Source organism: Macaca mulatta, chromosome 9 (assembly GCF_049350105.2).
Source record: "Macaca mulatta isolate MMU2019108-1 chromosome 9, T2T-MMU8v2.0, whole genome shotgun sequence".
Classification (NCBI taxonomy): domain Eukaryota; kingdom Metazoa; phylum Chordata; class Mammalia; order Primates; family Cercopithecidae; genus Macaca; species Macaca mulatta.
The window spans coordinates 20,816,285-20,844,261 of NC_133414.1; the positions used below are offsets into that span (position 1 = coordinate 20,816,285).

Sequence of the window (27,977 nt, forward strand, 5' to 3'; positions counted from 1 at the left end):
GCACAAATACTTACGTGATTATAAACTATAAGAAGTTTGTAAAAATAAAAAGAAAATAAACCTCACCTTGAGTGGTCAAGGAAGGCTTCTCTGAGGAAGTAACATCTAACCTGGAACTTCAGATATAATTTCTAATTCACAGTAACTAATGGGTGGGCATATGGGACACTGAGCTAAAACAAAAGACAAATGTGGGTTAGTTAAGGTTTAAGTAGGGTTTAAATCTATCATTTTTTTTTTATTTCTGCTTTAGGTCTGCATCAGTGTTAAGCTGCTACATAGAAACATAAAAATAGCGGTAAAAATGGGATTTGGTGTCTCCCTTTACAAAGAGAATGAAAGGCTTATGATTTTTGTAAAAATACTCGTATATTAAAAATAATAAATTAGAGTTCAACTCTTTTCTTTAAAAATACTTTTAATGGTATGGAAGATAAAAAATTTAGTCTGTTGATGGGAAAAAATAACATTTAATAATTTTAAAACTATGCTTCCTAAATAAGAATTTAATTTTGGCATGTGTGAGCCTATTGATTGGACAGTATTACATTATATTCTGTTAAAATCTTATTATACCTTATTAGGTCATTTTAAAATAATAATAACATTTACTGAAAATTTTAATCAATAACTCTGAACCGTCTTCACCTTTTTCTTGAGTATCAACTGGACCTTTTTAAATTAAATCCTTTGTAACCTTTAGTCAAATAGGTTCCATATAATTTTTAGGATTGGAAAAACTGAAACTGATTTGTCCTCATTCAAATAATATATGAGATGCGAAGTGGGTTACAGGGTATATGGGTTCTCTGAGGGTATTTTAAAATAGCATATGAGTGTGCAGAGTTTCAAGTAGCAAACTAATTTCAAGATGATCAACATTTATTCTTCTTAAAATTCACTTAGACAGGTTTCAGGAAGGCATTGTTATGTATTGGAGGCAAAAACAGAGATGTGACCCAATTTTGGCCTTTTTTTTTTTTTTTTTTTTTTTGTACGCCTAAAAACACACAGAGGAAAATGGAACTTAAATGAACTTTGTGGTTTGTGAATCCTTTAAAAACCGCAAAAAGCAAATTAATCTCATATGACTTGAATACTTAGAGATGATATGTGTGATGATATGTGTAATGTAAGACATTTGTTTACATTTCAAATAAAGATCAGCTCCCCACATCCTCCCTCTTTCTCCCTCTCAATGTGTGGATTCTCTTTCACTCAGTAAGATTAGCAGAAAGAATTCTATGTAAGTAAAAAAACATGTCTGAGGTTTTGAATGACCCAATTTCTTAAACCTTTTTTGATTTCTGTTTTAATATTGTTATTATTTACTCTCTGCCCTCAACACAGCAGAGGCCTTGATGGGAAAAGATTTTGTGGGCAAGCGACAGGTGGGTGGTCGAATCTGGAAGACACTAACAAATGAGACTCCTTCCTTCAGAAGAGTATAAAATGAGACATTTTATTAGGGGAAGGGAGGCTGAGTTGATTTAACCATTCCAATGTGCAGATATATTAGAAGACAATTAAGGGATCATAATGCTTCCAAAAATGAAATATTTCAACCATGCAGCACCATCCAACTGCGCTGTTTGGAGATAATTCTCCATGGATTTCTTCTGTTTGGCACAGTTCAGCCTTTGAGCAAAGGGCATATTTAAATGGTCTTTACCTTGAGACATTTGCTTACATTCCAGAGTAAAAATAAGCTCTCCTTGCCACCTCTCTTTCTCTGGAGGGGAGAATGGGCAGACTTGCCAGCAGCCTATTCCAGCTACAGTCTCCTCATTTTGGATTCCTCTCCTATGGGTGTGACTGTGTCACATGCAGGTAAACATCCAGGCCTCCTCATGTTGCCCTGTGGAAATGGAAGGTACTTCTCTGGCTGTTGCTTTTTCTCGTCTTTTCTATAATATATATATATAAATAAAATAGTGGCAGATTAACTCATTAGCTTCCAAGTAGGGTAAAATCTCAGGCCCTTCATTCTTTCTGCCTTAAACTGCACAAGGACTGGCAAACCCAATGGGAACCAGGCATGGGACATTAATTGAAAAAAGTAGGTGATACAGTTTGGCTCTGTGTCCCCACCTAAATCTCATGTTGATTTTTAATCCCCAGTGTTGGGAGTGGGACTGGTGGGAGGTGATTGGATCGTGGGGGTGGGATTTCCCCTTACTGTTCTCATGATAATGAGGGAATTCTCATGAGATCTGGTTATTTAAAAGTGTGTCACACTTTCCCCCTTTCCCCTTCATTCTCTTCCTCCTACTCCAGCCATGTAGGAAATTCTGGCTTCCCTTTGCCTTCTGCCATGGTTGTAAGTTTCCTGAGGCCTCCCAAGGCATGCTTCCTGTACAGCCTGTGGAACTGTGAATTGATGAAACCTCTTTTCTTTATAGATTACCCAGTCTCAGTTCTTTACAGCAATGTGAAAATGAACTAATACAGTAGGTGAGGTTTAAAATAATGAATGGCAACTGACAACCTTGATGTGGGTGCATAATAGGGTAGACTAGTGTCTGCAGCAGCTGAGGAGCAATGTCTTCTTGTGAGATACCCTACTTTTAAAATATTGGCAACCAGTCTGACTCAAGAACACTGATGGAGTTAAGCTAAACTGTTATGGACTGAGTTCAGCCCAAGGGCCACCATTTAGTCTTCTCTGTCGTGAATGGTGAGATAGTCAGGATGGGGATGAATTTATTTCTTCCTGGTAACTATGGGATCACTTGGCACAATGCCTAAGTAGGCACTCATTTTTCTTTTTTGAATCAAAAATTCTCAGCAAGCTATAAGCCAGACGTTAGCTAAGAAGAAATACAATGTAATGCCAAAAGATCAACATAAATTTTGTCATGATTTTGTTTCCCAAAATAAGAACATAGATTTGGTAGACATCATATTTTTCGGTCAGTAATCCTCTTATAGTTCTTGACTACTTATCTATCCCAGCATTTTATTTTGTCTCTACTGTTGCCACAATGTTATTATTATTATCCATTCCTGCGCCCAGTTTCTCACACAGTTTTAATATGGCACTTATGGCTCTTGTTTTATGATAAATGGTTTTCATATGTCTACTATAGTAATTGAAAAACTCCAATTATTCTGCAGTCTTGTGTATGTGATAAGTCAGCCACAGAGTTAGAGTCATAAAATTTGTCAGGCCAAATCTGAGTTTTATTTCATAGAGATTGGTTTCAGGGTTATGTAAACAATTGCAAAGATGATTTAAAAAACAATATAAATTGTATCCAGCAAATATTTCCCTCAGTATTGACCTAAAAAGTTTGCAGTTCTAAGGTGACTTTCTAAAAATTCCCAAGAATTGTAGGTTATGTGGTTAAATATTAGATAGTTGTCTGGATGTGTTTATAAGAGTTTACTTAACACCTTAGTCAGGTGTTAAAATGGGCTAAAAGAGAGCTTCATGTAATGCCTTTCATTCTGTTTGTGCATTTTTAATTATTGGAAAATCCAGTGAAAAATAAGTGGGTGTCATTAAGAAGTATAAGAAAGAGTGTAAATATTTTTCCTCTAGGAAATTATAAGTGGATAGCCAGAGAAGATTGTTCATAGCCAAATTGAAGAATAGATTGAGATTCTTGAGATTACTATATGTAATTTATTGTTATAAAATGCCACACATTAAATTAGCATTTGAGAAAAAAGTGAAAGTAATAGACACATTGATGACTTATGGCAATAGATATAGAATAAATGCTTTGTATTTGTTTATTGAGATATGATTTAAAGGTCAATTTTATCCTGTTTAGGTGAGCAGTTCTATGAATTTCAACAAATGTACAGTTGTCTTTTGGGATTCAGAGGATCAGCTCCAGGACTGCCCCCATATAACTAAATCAGTACATACTCAAGTCCTGCACTGGGAACAAAGTGTTGGCCCTCTGTATACACATCTTTCACAGCCACAAATATTTTTTATTGTGTGTGGTTTAAAATAAGCCACACATAAGTGGACCAAGGCAGTTCAAACTCATGTTGTTTAAGAGTCAACTGTATACAGTTGTGTAAGCAACCGCCACAACCAAAATAGAGTATATCTCCTCCATTCCCCCAAATCTTGCATTTCCTGATATAGTCAATCTCCTCCTTTTATACCCGCAGCTTCTGTCAACACAAATCTGATTTCTTTCCTAATTGATAGGGTTTGGCTCTGTGTCCCCATCCAAATCTCACCTTGAATTGTAATAATCACCATGGGTCAAGGGTGGGACCAGGTGGAGATATGAGGGTGGTTTCCTCCATACTATTCTCACAAGATCTGATGGTTTTATAAGGGGTTTCACCCTTTGCTTGGGTCTCATTCTCTCTCCTGTCACCATGTTATCTTCCCCTTCTGTCACGATTGTAAGTTTCTTGAGGCCTCCCCAAACCTACAGAACTGTGAGTCAGTTAAACCTCTTTTCTTTGCAAATTACCCAGTCTCAGACAGTTCTTTATACCAGCATGAGAGTAGTCTAATACACCAATAATTCTAACTTTTCTAAAACGGCATAAAAGCAGTTGATAAATGATACAGGCTTTTGAGTCTGGCTTCTTTCACTTACTATAATGCTTTTGAGGTTCACAGCTGTTGTTGCATACATCACTGTTCCTTTTTGTTGCTGAGTGGTATTCTATTGTATGAATGTACTGCAGTTAGCTTGTCTGCTTACCAGTTGGAAGATATTTGGATTGATTTGAGCTTTTGGAGATTATTAATAAAGCCTTATAAACCTTATTAATGGGTTCTTGTTTAGACATGTCTTCATTTATCTTGAATAAAGAAATACTTACATGTTCATTGCCATGTCATTTGAAAGTGTATGTTTAATTTTATAAGAACCTGCCAAATTAGTTGTATGATTATGGCTGTGCCATTTAGGATTCTCATCAGGAATGCATTGGAGTCCCAGTTGCTACACAGAGAATATGTGCTTTTTATAAATTTTAAACTGGAATTTCTGCCTTAAATATAATGTATCTTTATATAAAATATATTTGAGACAGAAATTCTTGTTTAAAATTTATAAATTTATAATGTATCTGAAAATACATTATAGTTATAAAACATACCAAAAAACTGATATGTTGTATTGGAATTGTGTAATATTTTACAAATACATGATGGCTAAAGGGACAGTAAGCAGCAGGTTGAATTAATTCAGTTTCTCTTATGAGTTAATGGAGCCTAAAACATGTGTTTGTGTGTGAGGACAATCGTTTCCATATCATTTAAAATTTTTGGTCAGTCATTCAGAGTTTCCTAAATATATAGAAGGATGAGTTCAGGAAAGTTGCTAGAGCCTTGTTAATGTTTAAACCTCAAAGTTCCTACATGGTTGGAAAGGCCAGTCTGTCTTTACTTGGAGCAGGTGGCAGCCCATGCAAAGAACAACTTGGATGAGCTGGTTCACTTCATAACATTTCCAAGACGATGATAGTTCCAAATATTAGTAGAATTGACCTGTACAGATAAGGCAGGTCATTTAAACTAAACTGGATTTTCAGTTGTCCTTTGAGGTACTCCATAAGGTACTGATGGGACTTAGGAGTAAAATTTGGCTTCCCTAATTTCCAGAATAGCAATACTATCTTACATACGATGTATAATGCTTGTGTTTTGATAATCTTTTATTCATTCTGGGGGAAAAAAACATCATAAATGAAAGTGACATTTTCATAATAGAGGCACTTGGGTTTATACTTCTTGTGGTCATTTTCTTAGGATTAGTATTTTAGAATAATTTACCAAGCTTTTTTGCAAGACTAAATTAAATATAGGGTTAAAGTAGGGTTAAACTTTAACAGTCATAACTTTTTCCTGAGGTGTGATTATTATCAAAAAGTCTTTTAAAAATGCTTTTCTTAAATATTCAAAAGAGATTGAGACTATCATACAAATGGACAAGTTTGGTATCTCGAATTATAACTATTGTTCATTAATTCTCAAGAATGCTAACATTTAGGGGTTAGCAAATTGAAGATATTTTGGTAAAAATTATGATTAAGTTGTGTATTAGAGCAAAACCAAACTGTCTTCTGTCTTGGATTGTTTCTGTGTCCTCCCATTGGCTTTGAATGCAGACAGGAACAATATTAAAATACTTCTCATGCAACATCAAGTAAATTCCAAAAGAAAAATGCCTTGTGCAAATCACATTCTCTAGCATGTTACGGCCCTCTCTGGGTTACAGAATTTTGTCTGAAGTTTTCATAGATAGTCAATTATTTAATTTGTGACTATATAAAGACAATAAAAACATCTTGGAACAATTGACTCCGAACACCAGAATGGAGCTATGAATGTGTATATATCCCTAAAGTTGGTTTACAGCTACTTATATTTACAACAACCTCACTCTCTGTGAAGTGGGATGTTAATACCAATTTTCTATGCCTTCTTATTAATAAGGTAATGATAATCATGAGGAGTAAGACCAAGTCAATAGTATTTATTTTTATTTACCCTGGTTTCTTCTTTATCTTGCTGTTTCTTCTAAGCCATTTGTAAGCATATTCTGTGTTGTATTGCAGTGGGATTTGCATGTATCAGTACAGGACATTTATTAGTGATTAATTTGTATTTGTACCTTTTCACCAATTGTTCAGCCAACTCTATTTTTAAAAATAAAACAGAAAATGTTTTTCTGTAGTATGTTCTTTCAAATTCTGTCTGCTAGTTTAGGTTTATGGAAATTAATTGTATGATTTTGTATTAAATATTCTTTACACATTTTTGTTTTCTCTTCCTATAATGCCTTTCATTCATGATGATGGTGGGAAAAAGGATGCATTTTTATGTTTGGAGAGACTCATTGTAAAACAGCAGGACACTTCCTGTATAACACCATTAAATGTTGTTCAAACAATGTTAGGTGGACTATCTTTGCCCACTAGTTCTATGCAGAAAGATTTCCCAAATTAATTAATTTCCTTAGTGACAAATCAGGGAGAAAATCCTGGTAGACCTCAAGAAAGAGTAGAAAGTTGGGGAAAGTGTTATGAGGTTTGAGGTCAGCAATTTGACCTTTTAAAACTTTCTTTCTCAAGGAGAATGTCAACAAATAATGTATGTGGTAACTTTGAATGAAGGATAGAGCTTGAAAAGTAAAACTGCAACTCCCACATATAACATTTGTGAGGAAAATGAAATGAAAACATATGTTCGTATAATGATGGGAAAACATAATGTATTTTTCTAAGTTTGAGTTTGCTAGAAGTTCTTTATTATTAAATTATGCTGGGATTCCTAGTAAGCATGCAATGCATTTGCATAAGTATTAAAATAATTCATCATGATTAATTCTATTACAGTAAATCTCAACCCTAATCACAATCTACCATATACTACAGTGGTTTGTCTATATGTGATATTTCGTATTTTACTAAGTTTTGGTGGAACTGCAGCTCCTGTAGCAGCACAAATGTCATCTGACTTCACTGTGGTTAATGTAGTCCTGAAGGAGATCTAATCACGATTAGCCAATTTAATAAAGTGTTACAGAATCAGTGTCATGTGAGAAACCTTTAAAGCTTTTAAAAATGTATATCCTAGCAAGTAACTCTGGTAAAATTGGGTTTCTAGGAAGATGAAGAGGTTTAACTTGGGAAATAGATGACCCAGGGGGATCAGGGGACAATTATTTGCCTTCAAATACTTAAAGGACCAGAAGAAAACTACACAAATCTGGAACTAATGGCTGAAAGTTGTAGGGCAGTGGATATCAATCTAATATGCTGAAATTTCAAAAATGGAAACTCATCAGAAAGGCAATGAGCTCCATGAGTCTAACAGGCTCAGTGAAGTATGGAGGTTTCTGTTACTAGAATTATTCAAGGCAAGATGACCACTTATGGAGACTACTGCAAAGTAATTTTTTAATGGCACGGAAGGTTATATTTGGGTAAATTCTAAATTCCTCTTCATCCATTCCATAAATTTCCCTTACCACATAAACACATTTCTTCTTCTTCTTTTTTTTTTCAGATTTATTTATTTATTTATTTATTTATTTATTTAAGATATTGGTGGAGGCTTCAGTGGGAGATGGCTTCACTGGAGATATTGCGATTGATGATCTGTCATTCCTGGACTGCACCCTCTACCCTGGTAAGGGAGAATATTTCACTTTGGAGTTATCTCTAAATCTGTTTACTTGGAAAACTTCCAAGGAAATCAATATTTCATTTCTACAAAATTTCCAACATGACCTTGCTTTTATTCTTTTTCTCAAATCTATTAACTCTGGAAAAGATATTTTTAGATCCTTGCTAGTAATTAGTTTTAAAGTGTCAAACATAGTGAAGCTGTTTGAATCATGTATGTCTATGTCTTATCACATGCAAAGTACTAGAAAATCATGTCTGAATTTAAAATGTGATTCCATTATATTTAAGGAGTTATAATAACCCAACCATTTGCCTTATATTTACATCGTATTGGATACTTTATTAACCTCTCAGTTTACTCTCTGGAAACACTTTAAATATTTCTAAGGATTGTTGTCAATCATCTGCTCACTATATTACAGATTTATGTCTATTAAAATGACATAAATGACATATTTTCCAGATTTATGTATCCACTTTCAAACTTTCCCCTGAACTCCAGACTTATATACTAACTACCTACTCAACAGCTTAACCTGGATGTCTAGTAGGCATCTTAAAGATAATAATAGAAAATAACCTAAAATAAACACAACCCAGGCCTCGAATAGTGTTATGAGGAGAAACCCATTCTGGGAAGTACATAGTGATCTAAGAAGACTGGGTATTAAACTAATGGAGTTTGGCACTCAGACTGAGAACTCTTAAAGTGCACGATAAGAGGGAACATGATCTCCTCCCTGGAGTGATCAGAGGCTGGATCCCAACAACATTCTCAATTGCTGAAAACTTAACATCCATCCCCGCTCTGTCATCTTAGCCTCATTGGTCAGCGGAGCACCAGCTCCATCCCAGGCAGAGTCAGTCAGGGGATGGGGCCAATTCCAATATTTTCAGCTGTAGCTATGTGACACAGCTCTGATCCTACCCACCACTCAGCGTCCTAACAGGATCTGTTGGTGTCACCACTCTGTGTTATGATTTTCATAGAACTCTAGAGACAGCCAAATCCTTCTCTTGAAGGCCAGTAAAACAAGAGGCAGAATTGAGCAAATTTACCCTTACCTCTCAAGGCCTAAAAGTGAATCCCAGTTGTCTCTCAATCTTGCCATTCCTGCATACCTCCCTATCTCAGCAAATGACAGTTTATGTCTAGCTGCTTATTCCATATTAACAAATCTGATTTATATTAACAAACTCAGTTTAGAATTCACTCCTCATTGCCCTCACCACTTCCCCCTTGGTCCAAGCAACCAGTGTCTATGCATGGATTATTGCAATTGCTTTTTAAATGATCTCTCTGCTCCTACCCTTGTGCACTATATTCTGAAAACAGCAGCCTACATGTTCCTTTTCAAACTTAGATGAGATTAGGTCATTCAATTGTCAGAATTCCTATGACTCTATCTCATTCAGAGCAAATCTCAAACTAATGATAGCTTCCAAGGAATAAATGAATAACCCCTTATACCTCTTGAATTCACCTTTCATCAGTGTATATCTCATTCACTTTTCCCTACTACAAAGGCCTCTTAGCTAATTCTTAAGTACTGCAGCCAATTTATGGTGTATTAGTCCATTCTCACACTGCTAATAAAGACATACCCGTGACTGGGTAATTTATAAAGAAAGGTGGTTTAATTGACTCAGTTCTACATGGCTAGGAAGGCCTCACAATCATGGCAGAAGGTGAAGGGAGGAGCAAAGTCACATCTTACATGGTGCAGGCAAAGAGAGTGTGTGCAGGAGAACTCCCCTTTATAAAACCATCAAATCTTGTAAGACTTATTCACTTTCATAAGAACAGTGTAGGGTGATTCAGTTACCTCTCAATGGGTCCTCCCATGACATGTGGGAATTATGGGAGCTATAATTCAAGATGAGATTTGGGTAGGGACACAGCCAAACCGTATCATATGGTTGGGACTTTTCCATCTACTTTTCCCTGTTCCTGGAACAGGTTTCCTACAGATGTCTCTCTTACTCCCTCCCTTACTTCCTTCTGGTCTCTGCCAGAGTTTCTTCAGGGAAACCTCCTCTGAACACACACACACACACACACACACACACACACACACACACACACACACACAGTTTCTTATCTGGCATTTTCTATTTATATTCCTGGTGTTATTTTTCTCCATAACACATATCACCCTTATAGTTAAATTTATATTTTCCCCCATATTGATGTTAGTTGCATGAGAGCAGGTGTATTACCTCTTCATTATTTCATCTCCAACACCTACAACAGTATCTGACACATACTAGTACTCAACAAATATTTGTTGGATGGATAAGTAGATAGAGGAATGTCAGTAATTTTAGATGTTTTATGTACTCTTGTTATGTATTTTAGTTTAGTTTTAATATTATTGCTAAAACATTAAATATTTCTATGTGCCAGAGACTATATTATATATCAGTCAGCTTTTGTTGAAAGCCAGGTCTCAGTAGCTTATGACTGCATTTATTTCTTGCTCTCAAGCGTGTGGGTTGGCATAGAGAATAAGAGCAAAGACACAGATAGACAGACAGATAGATCCTAATCATAGCTCTATGTAATTTTATGTAGCTCTTAGCTATGTGTCTCTGTTTCATGTGGTCCTATCTCTCTGAGACCCTGGCTAAAAGATCAAATCCCTATTTGACACATTTCATAGAGGATGGGGAAAAAAAGTGTATTTGAAATTTCTATTGGGACATGGTATACATCTCATTGTGTCTGTTCATGTTCATTATCCATTGATCAGAGCCTAACAATGGGGCAGAGAAGTATTTTCCACCTCCAGGGAGCTCAGCAAGGGTAGGAGAGAGAGAAAATCTTACAAGAAAGGGAGGTGGTATGTAGGGACAGTATTACAACTGGTCACTCATGCATATTTTATCTTACGTAATCTTACAATGTTTAGAGAGTCTAGAAGAGTGCCTGGTCCAACATAGGTGAATAGATGTTGTATATGGAGTAGGATTAATGCCTTTATTATACCAATTTTATAGAGGAAATTGAAAAGGAGATAACCTGCTCAAGGGTACCTAGCTGTAAAGTGGCAGAACACAGTGACTGCCTCTTGGGACCATAGTGTTCACCACTAGTGTTACACTGCTCATCAAATCTGCAAGGAAGAGGCTACAATCTCCAATTTACAAATATGAAACATTAAACTTAAAGAGCGTAAGTAGCCTCGATGAGAATACCAAATTAGGGATTGGATTGTGATTTTACCTAAGCTGGTCTGATTTCAATGGCCAGGGCTTCCCCCACATTGCCCCCAAATCTGAGATTAGAGAGAATCACTGTGACCTCAGAGGCAGAAGAGACCAAAAAGAGAATACAGAAAAGAAACGTGAGTCACCATTGAAACTGTTGTTGCCCTGATTATCCTGCTAAATCCATTCTGTGGCTCACAGTTCCAAGGAGAGGTAAAATAGCTACTAGAGGCACAGACACAGATGTGATGTATCAGTTACAGAGTGTTAGTCCCAAGTTTTGGAAGAAAAATAAAAAACTTTAAAAACTGTATGAACTGTGTGTTTTTTGCATTGGCTTTATAACAAAATAAACTATGGGTCTAAACCACAAGGCTTGTTGAATCCTTAGGTTTGATAAAGGAATTTGATGTAATCTTGCCATAAGATGAAACAAAAATAAAATTGGGCTCTTCACAAAAAATGTTACTCTTGATGCTTTCCAGTCTTGTGTTTTTTTTTTTTTTTTTTCATGGCATCATGTTATGTGAAGTAAGAATCATGCTTGTAACTTCACTTAGGGCATTGATTTCCTTTCAATATTAACTCGTTATTTGTTTATAGCATTATTCTTCCTTGGCCAATAAAACAAAGCAAAAATAAATAAAAATTCAAAGTCACATACACACAAACCAAAATGTTGACCTAATCCCCAAAATGTGGATTTCTATCTTACCTACAACTTTTATTTTATAGAAAATGACTGAGCAGTAGATTATTTTACTTTTCTTTGTTACTTCAAAATCAACCTTTTCCCCTCATGCCTTCCTTGTAATTTTAATGAAAGCAGTGTTCTACAGCAACCTGGGCTTGAATTTCCAGTCATCTTTGACATTCTTCTTAAGCTTGTTCGGTTGCAATTTCCACTGACTACAACCGTAAGATATTTCTCAGACCTGCTTTTTTCCATTACTCTGACTCGAGACAGTATTGACTTGAATGAAAAGCGAATATTAGACTAAATATGTTATTAATTTTCCCCAGTAGTTTTTATGCCCTTAACTGAGTTTATTTTCACTTTGTCTTAAAACATCATCATTTGCTCTTCCAAGTCTTCTCTCTCATATTCTAAGCTATAGATGTTTCTGATTTAATTTTCAAATCTTTCTCAATTATGAATTATACCTGCTTTGTTTCAATACTTTTATGATATTGTTAATTTATTTTTCCTACTTTATTAAGATATAATTGGCAAAATGGTATGTTTTGACATGTCTGTATATTATGAAATAGTTACCACAATCAAACTATTAATAATTAACACATCTCTAACCTCATATAGTTACTCATCCTCTGTATGTGTGGTAAGTAAACTTGACTGGGTGTGGTGGCTCACGCATGTAAACCTAGCACTTTGGGAGGCTGAGGCGGGTGGATCACCTAAGGTCGGGAGTTCAACACCAGCCCAGTTGATGTGGTGAAACATGGTCTCTACTAAAAATACAAAAGTTAGCCAGGCATGGTGGCACACACCTGTAATCCCAGCTACTTAGGAGGCTGAAGCAGGAGTATTGCTTGAACCTGGGAAGCAGAGATTGCAGTGGGCCAAGATTGCGCTACTGCACTCCAGCCTGGGCAACAGAGCAAGACTCTCGAAAAAAGAAAAAAAAAAAAGCAGTTAAAATCTACTCTCAGCAAATTTCAAGTGTACAATATCTTACCAGAAGTTACTCTTCTGATAACTGAAAGTTTGTACCATTTTACCAACATATCTCCATTTCCTTCATCTCTCAACCTCTGCTAACTACCTCTCTACTTTCTTCTGAGTTCAACTTTTAGATTCCTTTTACATGTGCAATCATGCAGTATTTGTCTTCTGCATCTGTCTTATTTCACTTAGTGTAAAGGACATGGCAGTATTCTAATTTCATAATGACAGGATTTCTTTTTTTTTTTAAGCTGCATAATGTTCCAATGTACATATATATCACATTTTCTTTATCCATTCATCTATCTCCATACATGTAAATTGTTTCCCTATTGTGGCTCTTGTGAATCAGGCTGCAATGAACATGGGAGTTCATTGGAGTCCAGATATCTCTTTGAAATAGTGATTTTTTATTGCCCCTGGAAATACACCCAGAATTGGAATTGCTGGATCGTGTGGATAGTTACATTTTTAATTTTTGGAGCAAACTCCATACTGTTTCTCATAATGGCTGTATCAGTTTACATTCCTGCCAACAGGTGTGAGTGTTCCCTTTTCTGCACATCTTCACCAACACTGACTATCTTTTAACTTTTGATAATAGACATTCTAACAGATGAGAATTAATATCTCATCGTAATTTTGATTTGCATTTTTCTGATCGTTACTGATAATGAGTGCCTTTTCATATGCCTGTTGTCTATGTCTTCTTTGGATAAAAAGTCTATTCAGGTATTTTGCCCCTCTTAAAATTGGATTATTTGTTGTTGTTTTTTGTTTTGTTTGTTTTTGCTGTTGAGTTGTATAAGTTTCTTACGTAGTTTGATATTAGCTCCTTATCTGTTATATGGTTTGGAAATACTTTCTCCCTTTGTGATTTTGTACATGATGTAAGATAAGAGCCCAATTTCATTTTGCTTTGCATTTCTTTAACACCACTTATTGAAGAGATTATTTTTCCCATTGTGTATTCTTGTCATTTTTCTTATAGATTTCTTGACTGTATATGTGTAGGCTTATTTCTGTGCTTTCTATTTTGCTCCATTGGTCCATGTTTCTGCTTTTATGCAAGTACCATGCTGTTTTGATTACTATAACATTGTAATATAATTTGAAAGCAGGAAGTATGATGCCATCAGTTTTTTTCTTCTTGTTCAAAATTGCTTTATCTAGTTGAAATCTTTTGTAGTTCTGTATGAATTTTTGTCTTAGAGACAAAGATTTGAGGATCTTAGAGGAAAAGCTTTTAGCTTTTTACCATTGAGTGTGATGTTAACTTTGGGCTTGTACAGAGGTTCACTTTTACCCACATCCTCCCAATACTTGTTAAAAGCTTTAAGACTGTTACTGTATTGAGGAGTATTTCTTCTATTCCTAATTTGTTTGGAGTTTTTATCATGAAAAGATGTTAAATATTGTCAAATGCGTTTTCTACATTTTTTTACCTGATCATAAGATTTTAAGACTTCATTCTGTTAATGTTATGTATCACATTTATTAATTTTCATGTGTTGAAGCATCCTTATGTCCCAGGGATAAATTCCACTTGGTCATGATATATGATTCTTTTACACTGTTGTTGAAATCAGCTTGCTAGTATTTTGCTGAGGATTTTTGCATCTATATTCATCAGTCATATTGGCCTGTAATTTTCTTTCCTTGTAGTCTCCTTTTCTAGCTTGGAATCAGGCTGATCATAAAAAATGAGTTTGAAAGTGTTTCTGCCTCTTCAGTTTTTGGAAGAGTTTGATAAGGATTGGTATGAATTCTTTAAATATTTGGTGGAATTTAGGAATGAATCCATCAGGCCCTCAACTTTTCTTTGGTGGGAGATTTTTGGTTAATTGTTCAGTCTCATTACTCATAATTCCATCTGTTTAGATTTTTTATTTCTCCTTGATTCCATCTTGGTAGGTTGTATGTTTCTAGGAATTTATCCATTTCTTTAATGCTATTCAATTTCTTGGAGCATAATTGTTCATAGCAGTCTTGTATGATCCTTTGTATTTCTGTGGCATCAGTTGTAATGTCTCATTCTGATTTTATTTATTTGGGTCTTCTGTTTTTCTTATACCTAAAGGGTTGTTAATATTATCTTTTCAAAAAATCAATTTTCAGTTTCATTGATCGTTCTATTTTTTTTTCTTATCTTCATTGTAATTATTTTTGCTCTGATCTTTATTAGTTCCTTCTTTCTGTTAACTTGGAGCTTATTCTTTTTTTTTTTTTTTTTTGAGACAGAGTCTCGCTTAGTCGCCCAGGCTGGAGTGCAGTGGCGCGATCTCGGCTCACTGCAAGCTCCGCCTCCCGGGTTCACGCCATTCTCCTGCCTCAGGCTCCCGAGTAGCTGGGACTACAGGCGCCCGCCGCCTCGCCCGGCTAATTTGTTGCATTTTTAGTAGAGACGGGGTTTCACAGTGTTAGCCAGGATGGTCTCAATCTCCTGACCTTGTGATCCGCCCGCCTCGGCCTCCCAAAGTGCTGGGATTACAGGCGTGAGCCACCGCGCCCCGCCGGAGCTTATTCTTTTTCAAGTTCCTTGAGGTATAAAGATACATGTTTTCTTTGAGATTTTTAAATTTCTGTTTTTTTTTTTTTAATTTTTTATTTCTTAGGTATTTTGTACCACAAACTTTCCTCTTAGAACTGCTATTGCTGTATCCCATAAGTTTTAGTATGTTGTGTTTCCATTTTCATTTATCTCAGATTTTTTATTTCACTTTGATTTCTTCTTTGACCTATTGGTTTTTAAGGAGTGTGTTGTTTTAATTATCGTGTTTGTGAATTTTCCAACTTTCCCCTGTCTTTAATTTCTAGTTTCATACCATTGTGGCTAGAAAAGGTGCTGGATATGATTTCAAACTTCTTTGTTTGTTAATGCTTGTTTTGTGACCTAACATAATATCTATCCTGGAGAATGTTCTGTGTGCTCTTGAGAAGGTGTATTCTGCTGCTGTTGAATGAAATGTTTTGTACATTGTTGTTAGGTCAATTTGCTCTGAAGTATCATTTAAGTTCAATGTTTCTTAATTGATTTTCTGTCTGTATGATCTATCCATTGTTGGAAGTGGGACATTGAAGTCCTTTACTATTATTGTTTTGCTGTCTCTTTCTCCCTTCAGATTTATTAATATTTGCTATATATTTGGGTTCTCTCATGTTAAGTACATATGTATTTACAATTATATCCTCTTGATTAATTGACTGCTATATATTTATATAATGACTTTTTGTCTCCTTTTACCATTTTTGACTTAAAGTATATTTTGTCTTATATAAGTCTGGCTTCTGGTGCTCTTTTTGGGTTTGCATTTGCATAGGATGTGTTTTTCGTTCTTTCACTTTCTGTATATCTGTCTTTAAAGTCAAAGTGAGACTCTTGTAGGCAGCACATTGTTGGATCGTGCTTTTTTTTTTCTTTTAATCCATTAAGACATTCTATGTCTTTTGATTGTACAGTGTAATTTACTTACACTTAAAGTAATTCTTAATGGGTAAGGACTTACTATAGCCATTTAAAAAATTCCTTTCTAGCTGTTTCATAGATCTTTTGTTTCCTTCTTTCTCTCTTGCTATCTTCCATTGTGATGTGATAATTTTCTGTAGTGGTATGCTTTGATTGCTTTCTCTTTACCTTTTGTGTATTTACTATAGGTTTTTGCTATGTGTTTAACATAAGGCTTACAAAAGCCAGCTTATAGTTATAACAATTCATTTTAAGCTGATAAAAACTTAATTTTAATTCCATACAAAAACCCTACACGTTTTCCTACCCCAACATTTATGTTTTTGATTTCACAGTTTACATCTTTTTACATTTATAATATTTAATAACTCTAAATACAGAATACACACTAGTACTGTAATGTTAATATGTAAATCACTTATAACTCTAAATGCTAAAAGATAAATGTTAAAAATAACTATAACTTCAGTAATTTGTTAATGGATATGCAATATATAAAGAAATTCTTATTTTTAATCTAATCCATTAGATGAAATTAACTACATTTCCAGGGATGGTAGGAACTTAGCCATGTAATACATTTCTGTGGTTCTTTGCATAACTGTACAATGATGCTATTACCTGAGGAGACAATTGTGAGGAATGATGATAGAGTTAAAGAGATTTCCTTATATCTTGAATCAGATCTTTAGATTAGATTAGGAATTACTCTTGAGACATTTATATTAAAAAGTGTGTATCTCAAAAGAAGTATTTGCTTTTCATTGTTCTTTCTGTCCTTCATTAGAAAGGCCAGAAGTATATTTTCTTTAGCTGAACACACATGGCAAGAATTTTCTTTCTTGCACTAAGGATTAATGGTGAGATAACTGGTTTATGTAGAAAACTAAAACATTGAATACATCACAAAATACTGTCTGCAAATTAAAAAATAATTTATGTGCTTTTTATTCTCTTTTAAAATTTCAGATTTCAGCATGCACATTAGAATTGTTAGTTACTAAAATGATTAGTTATTAGAATGTAAGTATTATATGAATATCCATGTTTAAGGTATTATTAGTACTTTATTTTCTCCAGGATAACTGTTACTAAAGCAGTGGCACATTGTACAACTGATGATGCCTTAAAATTGATAAAATATGATGACTATTTTAAGGATGCTTAACATAATTTTTATGATGTCCTCCCCTACCCCTCACACATTGAATGTGTTGTTTTGTTGTTGTCGTTGAACTGAGTTGATTACATTTTTGGCATTCCTCTCTCATAAGCCTCAATGTCTCACCAGCTTTATTTACAAATGGTGTTCAAGTCTTTATTTTGCAGAGATGAATGTTTGTTTCAGTATGAATCAAAAAGCAAGGGGAACAGTGTAAATACTGTTGGCTTTACTTTTAAGATATCATTTGCAGCTTTTCATCTTCTAATATGCTGTCTGGTATATTCATTATATTTGTCTCAGAATAATAAATTACGTGAAAGCACTGTGTTTTGAAATATGCCTTTCTTTTGTACTTTCTAAAGGAGGTATAGACTCAGAAGAAAATACCAAATTATTGGAAAGTTTTGCAGTTTAAGATTTCAGGACAAAAATAAAGAAATTTGAGCCTTGGTGATTGCAATCTTAAATATTTTGGTTTTAGCTTCTTTGGTGTCATCTGTAAAGTGATTTGGCATATACATAGGAAAGAAAAAATTGGCCAAAGTCTGTGATATGTTCAATTAGCAGTTTTATTGTGTTCCTAGAAAATAAAATTGGACAAATTTTTCACTTAACCTATTATAAGTTAAAACTTTTACATTGTTTTACATTCTCTCTTAATTGAGAGAAATGCTAAATATTAAACATGGAGAAAGTTGTCTAAATGGTTAGTTTTCAGCTTACAAATTTTCCATCTGCTACTTCAGTCATTTGTAGTCACATTCAAATATAGTAGAATACCTGTAAAGATGGAAAATGTCATTGAATCTTTGTTATAAAGCAAAAGTATTCCAAAAATTATTGATTGGCTACCAGAGTCAGAAAAAAAAATTGCATAGTTTGTGGCAAACAGCTATAGCACAGTTGTTATAATCGTATCCAAAGAATAGCTATGCTTTCATAAAACCTTTTCTCCTAGAAAGTAGATCTAACACAGACACTTCAATACAATCATACTACACATAATTCTTTCAGCTTATGGATATAACTCTAAGTTATTGTACTAAGTGAAATAGAAGAAAGGTATGATATTCCCCAAAAGCTATAGATATTTAAAAATTTTAAATTTTCTAAAGAGACTATTTAAGCTTCAAGTATGCTTTTAGATTTTTACATTAAATATATTTCTTCACTCTAAAAGTCACAGGGAAAACATAGACTGTTACCTACAGATAGACATAAAGTACAATGATTCATATTGGTTAAGCAATTCAGGGATAGTATGGCTAAAGTTGGTAACAATTTATCAAGGACTAGGGATGTTAAAATGTTGATTTTATTTGCTTAACTATCAATGCGGGAATGACTGTTGGGGAGTGGAGGAGTCTAGTATAAAACAAGTTGGAAAATCTGTTTCACCAGAGAGGTTATATTATTAGTGTAGCCTGAAGTTTATCATATTTGTTACAGTGAATTCACAGAGTGAGGATTTAGAACATTGAGTCCCTCTGGAGCCTGAGACATCTACTTATGAAATCTTCCACATGACAGATGTGCAGGTAGTTTGGTTCCCCTGTGGCTCAGGGATGTGGAAGAAGATCAGATCAAACCAGACTAATCTCTACTTCTTAGTGAGTGCAAACTTGAGTCATAGGCATTTCATCTTTTCAATTTTTGTTTCATCTGCAAAGCTTTTAGTGTTCTTTGTTTACAGAGACTTAAATCTATCATTGCTACCGACTTTAGCCTTATTCTAAGCAATTATAGGTTAACAAAACCCTAAAAGCTTTGCAACAAGTTGAATATTTGCCCTACCCCACAATTCGTATATTGAAACCTTAATCCCCAATGAGACGGTATTTGGAAGTGGGGCCTCTGAGAGGTAATTTGGAGTAGATTAGGTCATGAGGATGGGGTTCTCCTGATGGGATTAGTACTCCTATAAAAAGAGAATGAGACAGGAGCTCTTGCGTACTCTCTCTCTCGCTCTCTCTCTCTTTTTCCATATACTGCATAGTCATGTCTAGCATCACCTGAGTTAAGAGTGTGATACTTTAGAAAATACTCTTCTAATTACTTGCAAAGTTAAATGACTTGACCTCATGTACCTTAGAGGAAAGTCTAAACAATGTGTGAGGACCAGAGAGTCTGTCAGGAATCTTACAGTCCTTGTCATGCCTTGGTCACACTTGAAGAATTGGCCTGACCATGTTTCTGGATTCTGTTTTACTTCCACATCACAGAATCTGTGAAATCAGCTGCAACTCCATCTTCCCAGTTACAACCACCACCAATTGCAAAGTTCAGCTCCAGAAGGAGAAACACTTTTCTCAGTTAGCCCTTTTAGTGCTCTTCTCTTCAATGCAAGACATTGGACTTACTTAGTTTGTAAAATTTCCTCATTCTGGTGGAGTAATAAATAAGGAAGTAATGAGAATAGGACTAAGAATTATAAACTTTTACAATGTTTTCGCTTAGAGTAGTTGTTCTTTTACTTATTCTCTGAAACCTTTTTAAGATAAAAATGAATTGTCTCTACTTTTCCTCGGTATGAACTCATTGGTCTCTCTTTCAAGTCATCCAACTTATGTCCATGATTTCTCTCTAAGGGTTATTTTCCACTTAAGTTGAAATCAGGACTAAAGATGCAGTTCAGACTGCTGGTTTTGCTGAGCACAGTGGCTCATGCCTGTAATTCCAGGACTTTGGGAGGCCAAGGCGAGTGGATCACCTGAGGTCAGGAGTTTGAGACCAGCCTAGCCAACATGGTGAAACCCCGTCTCTACTGAAAATACAAAAAATTAGATGGCCATGGGGGTAGGCGCCTGTAATCCCAGCTACTCAGGAAGCTGAGGCACAAGAATCACTCGAACTGGGAGGCAGAAGTTGCAGTGATCCGAGATCGCGCCACTGCATTCCAGCCTGGGCAACAGTGAATCAGTCTCTCTCTCTCTCTCTCTCTCTCTCTGTCTCTCTCTCTCTCTCTCTTTCTCTCTCTCTCTCTCTCTCTCACACACACACACACACACACACACACACACACACACACACACACACCCCAAACAGACTACTGGTTTTAGTAGTATGGAAGACCAGATAACTTAAAAACTGTAACACTATTTATTCCTAGAAATGTCAAATATAACATAACATGCATTGATTTAAATGTCAAGCTGAGCTGAAAAAGGAGAAATCTCCAGGTGAGAGAAAAAAAGAGAGGGTACTGAGAAATAGAATGGAAAGATAAAGCCAGTGCCAGAGTTAGGGAGTAAGAGCATATGGGATGGACAAGGTGGAGAAAAATGGGAGAGGAGAGCCAGAAGTGAGTCAATTGCAAAACAACCACAGTTAGGCTGATGACTCACTTCTCAACAGCAAGAACAGAAGTCACAGGACAGATATAATTTTCAGAGTTCTGAAAGCTATTAATTGTTAGCCTAAAGCAAAGCAAAACTTTTTCAGAAAAGAGGTTTAAGATGGCATTCAAAGGATAACACACACACACACATATACACACACACACACAAATATTATTTCACTGCAGCAGATTCTGCAGTTCAGACAAATGAACTATGTAAATGTGAATCTCAGAAACAAAATGAGCTAAACCAGGGATGTGATGAAAAATGGCAAACACATGGATAAACCTAAATATACAAATGGATGGCAAGTACATAACGCAACTTGAATGTTTATATACTGCTGGGAAGTATAGAATTACTTCAGAAACCAGTTTGGCATTATCTCCTAAAGCTGAAATTGTACATACCCTGTGACCAAGCAATTCCATTTCTAGATACATAAGGAGAAATGTACAAAATGAGAAAGCAATACCTTAGAAGAATCACCCCAAAATCATTAATGGTAGAATGGCTAACTACAATATATTTTCATATAATAAAATATTAGCATTCAGAATTACTGAATTATAATATACACATTAACATTAATGAAATGAATTAAAGTACTATCTTGAGGAAAATACCACATTGCATTGGTTAAAATCTCTAATGGTTATAATCTCTGTTAATGATACAGAGAAAACTTCCATTCATCTAAAGTTCAAAACCCAAATACCATTTCATTTAAAAAGGACCTGCCTGATGTTTACTATATTATGTCACTATTATTAGAATTTAAAAATGTTTGACTGGGTACATTAACTCATGCAAAATACCAAAGTGGCCCTTTAAAAATATGTATTTAAAATTATATCTTTTTAAATTTTATCTTTTATTTATTTTATTATATTTTAAGTTCTGGGATACATGTGCAGAACGTGCAGGTTTTTTACATAGGTATACAAGTGCCATGGTGGTTTGCTGCACCCACCAACCTGTCATCTAGGTTTTAAGCCCTGCATGTATTAGGTATTTGTCCTAATGCTATCCCTCCCCTTGCCCTCCACCCATCACAGGCTCCGGTGTGTAATGTTCCCCTCCCTGTGTCCATGTGTTCTTATTGTTCAACTCCCACTGTGAGTGAGAACATGCGGTGTTTGGTTTTCTGTTCTTGTGTTAGTTTGCTGAGAATGATGGTTTCCAGCTTCATCCATGTCCCTGCAAAGGACATGAACTCATTCTTTTTTTATGGCTGCATAGTATTCCATGGTATATAAGTGCCACATTTTCTTTTTTTTTTTTTTTAATTTATTTATTATTATTATACTTTAAGTTGTAGGGTACATGTGCATAACGTGCAGGTTTGTTACATATGTATACTTGTGCCATGTTGGTGTGCTGCACCCATCAACTCATCATTTACATCAGGTATAACTCCCAATGCAATCCCTCCACCCTCCCCCCTCCCCATGATAGGCCCCTGTGTGTGATGTTCCCCTTCCTGAGTCCAAGTGATCTCATTGTTCAGTTCCCACCTATGAATGAGAACATGCAGTGTTTGGTTTTCTGTTCTTGTGATAGTTTGCTAAGAATGATGGTTTCCAGCTGCATCCATGTCCCTACAAAGGACGCAAACTCATCCTTTTTGATGGCTGCATAGTATTCCATGGTGTATATGTGCCACATTTTCTTAATCCAATCTGTCACTGATGGACATTTGTGTTGATTCCAAGTCTTTGCTATTGTGAATAGTGCCGCAATAAACATACGTGTGCATGTGTCTTTATAGCAGCATAATTTATAATCCTTTGGGTATATACCCAGTAATGGGATGGCTGGGTCATATGGTACATCTAGTTCTAGATCCTTGAGGAATCGCCATACTGTTTTCCATAATGGTTGAACTAGTTTGCAATCCCACCAACAGTGTAAAAGTGTTCCTATTTCTCCACATCCTCTCCAGCACCTGTAGTTTCCTGACTTTTTAATGATCGCCATTCTAACTGGTGTGAGATGGTATCTCATTGTGGTTTTGATTTGCATTTCTCTGATGGCCAGTGATGATGAGCATTTTTTCATGTGTCTGTTGGCTGTATGAATGTCTTCTTTTGAGAAATGTCTGTTCATATCCTTTGCCCACTTTTTGATGGGGTTGTTTGTTTTTTTCTTGTAAATTTGTTTGAGTTCTTTGTAGGTTCTGGATATTAGCCCTTTGTCAGATGAGTAGATTGCAAAAATTTTCTCCCATTCTGTAGGTTGCCTGTTCACTCTGATGGTAGTTTCTTTTGCTGTGCAGAAGCTCTTTAGTTTAATGAGATCCCATTTGTCAATTTTGGCTTTTGCTGCCGTTGCTTTTGGTGTTTTAGACATGAAGTCTTTGCCCATGCCTATATCCTGAATGGTACTACCTAGGTTTTCCTCTAGGATTTTTATGGTATTAGGTCTAACATTTAAGTCTCTAATCCATCTTGAATTAATTTTCGTATAAGGAGTAAGGAAAGGATCCAGTTTCAGCTTTCTACTTATGGCTAGCCAATTTTCCCAGCACCATTTATTAAATAGGGAATCCTTTCCCCATTTCTTGTTTCTCTCAGGTTTGTCAAAGATCAGATGGCTGTAGATGTGTGGTATTATTTCTGAGGACTCTGTTCTGTTCCATTGGTCTATATCTCTGTTTTGGTACCAGTACCATGCTGTTTTGGTTACTGTAGCCTTGTAGTATAGTTTGAAGTCAGGTAGCGTGATGCCTCCAGCTTTGTTCTTTTGACTTAGGATTGTCTTGGAGATGCGGGCTCTTTTTTGGTTCCATATGAACTTTAAAGCAGTTTTTTCCAATTCTGTGAAGAAACTCATTGGTAGCTTGATGGGGATGGCATTGAATCTATAAATTACCTTGGGCAGTATGGCCATTTTCACGATATTGATTCTTCCTATCCATGAGCATGGTATGTTCTTCCATTTGTTTGTGTCCTCTTTGATTTCACTGAGCAGTGGTTTGTAGTTCTCCTTGAAGAGGTCCTTTACATCCCTTGTCAGTTGGATTCCTAGGTATTTGATTCTCTTTGAAGCAATTGTGAATGGAAGTTCATTCCTGATTTGGCTCTCTGTTTGTCTGTTACTGGTGTATAAGAATGCTTGTGATTTTTGCACATTAATTTTGTATCCTGAGACTTTGCTGAAGTTGCTTATCAGCTTAAGGAGATTTTGGGCTGAGACAATGGGGTTTTCTAAATATACAATCATGTCATCTGCAAACAGGGACAGTTTGACTTCTTCTTTTCCTAACTGAATACCCTTGATTTCTTTCTCTTGCCTAATTGCCCTAGCCAGAACTTCCAACACTATGTTGAATAGGAGTGGTGAGAGAGGGCATCCCTGTCTTGTGCCAGTTTTCAAAGGGAATTTTTCCAGTTTTTGCCCATTCAGTATGATATTGGCTGTCGGTTTGTCATAAATAGCTGTTATTATTTTGAGGTACGTTCCATCAATACCGAATTTATTGAGCGTTTTTAGCATGAAGGGCTGTTGAATTTTGTCAAAAGCCTTTTCTGCATCTATTGAGATAATCATTTGGTTCTTGTCTTTGGTTCTGTTTATGTGCTGGATTATGTTTATTGATTTGTGAATGTTGAACCAGCCTTGCATCCCAGGGATGAAGCCCACTTGATCATGGTGGATAACCTTTTTGATGTGTTGCTGAATCCGGTTTGCCAGTATTTTATTGAGGATTTTTGCATCGATGTTCATCAGGGATATTGGTCTAAAATTCTCTTTTTTTTTGTTGTGTCTCTGCCAGGCTTTGGTATCAGGATGATGTTGGCCTCATAAAATGAGTTAGGGAGGATTCCCTCTTTTTCTATTGATTGGAATAGTTTCAGAAGGAATGGTACCAACTCCTCCTTGTACCTCTGGTAGAATTCAGCTGTGAATCCATCTGGTCCTGGACTTTTTTTGGTTGGTAGGCTGTTAATTATTGCCTCAATTTCAGAGCCTGCTATTGGTCTATTCAGGGATTCAACTTCTTCCTGGTTTAGTCTTGGAAGAGTGTAAGTGTCCAGGAAATTATCCATTTCTTCTAGATTTTCCACTTTGTTTGCGTAGAGGTGTTTATAGTATTCTCTGATGGTAGTTTGTATTTCTGTGGGGTCGGTGGTGATATCCCCTTTATCATTTTTAATTGCGTCGATTTGATTCTTCTCTCTTTTCTTCTTTATTAGTCTTGCTAGTGGTCTGTCAATTTTGTTGATCTTTTCAAAAAACCAACTCCTGGATTCATTGATTTTTTGGAGAGTTTTTTGTGTCTCTATCTCCTTCAGTTCTGCTCTGATCTTAGTTATTTCTAGCCTTCTGCTAGCTTTCGAATGTGTTTGCTCTTGCTTCTCTAGTTCTTTTAATTGTGATGTTAGAGTGTGAATTTTAGATCTTTCCTGCTTTCTCTTGTGGGCATTTAGTGCTATAAATTTCCCTCTACACACTGCTTTAAATGTGTCCCAGAGATTCTGGTATGTTGTATCTTTGTTCTCATTGGTTTCAAAGAACATCTTTATTTCTGCCTTCATTTCGTTATGTACCCAGTAGTCATTCAGGAGCAGGTTGTTCAGTTTCCATGTAGTTGAGCGGTTTTGATTGAGTTTCTTAGTCCTGAGTTCTAGTTTGATTGCACTGTGGTCTGAGAGACAGTTTGTTATAATTTCTGTTCTTGTACATTTGCTGAGGAGTGCTTTACTTCCAATTACGTGGTCGATTTTGGAGTAAGTACGATGTGGTGCTGAGAAGAATGTATATTCTGTTGATTTGGGGTGGAGAGTTCTATAGATGTCTATTAGGTCTGCTTGCTGCAGAGATGAGTTCAATTCCTGGATATCCTTGTTAACTTTCTGTCTCGTTGATCTGTCTAATGTTGACAGTGGAGTGTTGAAGTCTCCCATTATTATTGTATGGGAGTCTAAGTCTCTTTGTAAGTCTCTAAGGACTTGCTTGATGAATCTGGGTGCTCCTGTATTGGGTGCATATATATTTAGGATAGTTAGCTCTTCCTGTTGAATTGATCCCTTTACCATTATGTAATGGCCTTCTTTGTCTCTCTTGATCTTTGATGGTTTAAAGTCTGTTTTATCAGAGACTAGTATTGCAACCCCTGCTTTTTTTTGTTCTCCATTTGCTTGGTAAATCTTCCTCCATCCCTTTATTTTGAGCCTATGTATGTCTCTGCGTGTGAGATGGGTCTCCTGAATACAGCAGACTGATGGGTCTTGACTCTTTATCCAGTTTGCCAGTCTGTGTCTTTTAATTGGAGCATTTAGTCCATTTACATTTAAGGTTAAGATTGTTATGTGTGAACTTGATCCTGCCATTATGATATTAACTGGTTATTTTGCTCGTTAGTTGATGCAGTTTCTTCCTAGCCTCGATCGTCTTTACATTTTGGCATGTTTTTGCAATGGCTGGTACCGGTTGTTCCTTTCCATGTTGAGTGCTTCCTTCAGGGTCTCTTGTAAGGCAGGCCTAGTGGTGACAAAATCTCTAAGCATTTGCTTATCTGTAAAGGATTTTATTTCTCCTTCACTTATGAAACTTAGTTTGGCTGGATATGAAATTCTGGGTTGAAAATTCTTTTCTTTAAGAATGTTGAATATTGGCCCCCACTCTCTTCTGGCTTGGAGAGTTTCTGCCGAGAGATCTGCTGTTAGTCTGATGGGCTTCCCTTTGTGGGTAACCCGACCTTTCTCTCTGGCTGCCCTTAAGATTTTTTCCTTCATTTCAACTTTGGTGAATCTGGCAATTATGTGTCTTGGAGTTGCTCTTCTCGAGGAGTATCTTTGTGGCGTTCTCTGTATTTCCTGGATTTGAATGTTGGCCTGCCCTACTAGGTTGGGGAAGTTCTCCTGGATGATATCCTGAAGAGTGTTTTCCAACTTGGTTCCATTTTCCCCCTCACTTTCAGGGACCCCAATCAGACGTAGATTTGGTCTTTTTCATAATCCCATACTTCTTGCAGGCTTTGTTCATTTCTTTTTCTTCTTTTTTCTTTTGGTTTCTCTTCTCGCTTCATTTCATTCATTTGATCCTCAATCACAGATACTCTTTCTTCCAGTTGATCGAGTCGGTTACTGAAGCTTGTGCATTTGTCACGTATTTCTCGTGTCATGGTTTTCATCTGTTTCATTTCGTTTAGGACCTTCTCTGCATTAATTACTCTAGCCATCAATTCTTCCACTTTTTTTTCAAGATTTTTAGTTTCTTTGCGCTGGGTACATAATTCCTTCTTTAGCTCTGAGAAATTTGATGGACTGAAGCCTTCTTCTCTCATCTCGTCAAAGTCATTCTCCGTCCAGCTTTTATCCGTTGCTGGCGATGAGCTGCGCTCCTTTGCCGGGGGAGATGCGCTCTTATTTTTTGAATTTCCAGCTTTTCTGCCCTGCTTTTTCCCCATCTTTGTGGTTTTATCTGCCTCTGGTCTTTGATGATGGTGATGGACTGATGGGGTTTTGGTGTAGGTGTCCTTCCTGTTTGATAGTTTTCCTTCTAACAGTCAGGACCCTCAGCTGTAGGTCTGTTGGAGATTGCTTGAGGTCCACTCCAGACCCTGTTTGCCTGGGTATCAGCAGCAGAGGCTGCAGAAGATAGAATATTTCTCAACAGCGAGTGTACCTGTCTGATTCTTGCTTTGGAAGCTTCCTCTCAGGGGTGTACTCCACCCTGTGAGGTGTGGGGTGTCAGACTGCCCCTAGTGGGGGATGTCTCCCAGTTAGGCTACTCAGGGGTCAGGGACCCACTTGAGCAGGGAGTCTGTCCCTTCTCAGATCTCAACCTCCGTGTTGGGAGATCCATTGCTCTCTTCAAAGCTGTCAGACAGAGTCGTTTGCGTCTGCAGAGGTTTCGGCTGTGTTTGTTATTGCCCTGTCCCCAGAGGTGGAGTCTACAGAGACAGGCAGGTTTCCTTGAGCTGCTGTGAGCTCCACCCACTTCGAGCTTCCCAGCAGCTTTGTTTACCTACTTAAGCCTCAACAA

At 36.3% G+C, this 27,977-nt stretch overlaps 1 protein-coding gene across 5 annotated transcripts in view; it reads left to right on the forward strand.

Annotated features, from left to right (window-relative positions):
- The window catches only part of MALRD1 (MAM and LDL receptor class A domain containing 1), a 732,448-nt gene that overhangs the window by 205,812 nt on the left and 498,659 nt on the right, over positions 1-27,977 (forward strand). For all 5 annotated transcript variants that reach the window (XM_028826041.2, XM_077945484.1, XM_077945481.1 and 2 more), the window contains exon 19: positions 8,032-8,119. In XM_028826041.2, coding sequence (XP_028681874.2) covers positions 8,032-8,119 — 88 coding nt within the window. The remainder of the gene's footprint in view (positions 1-8,031; positions 8,120-27,977) is intronic.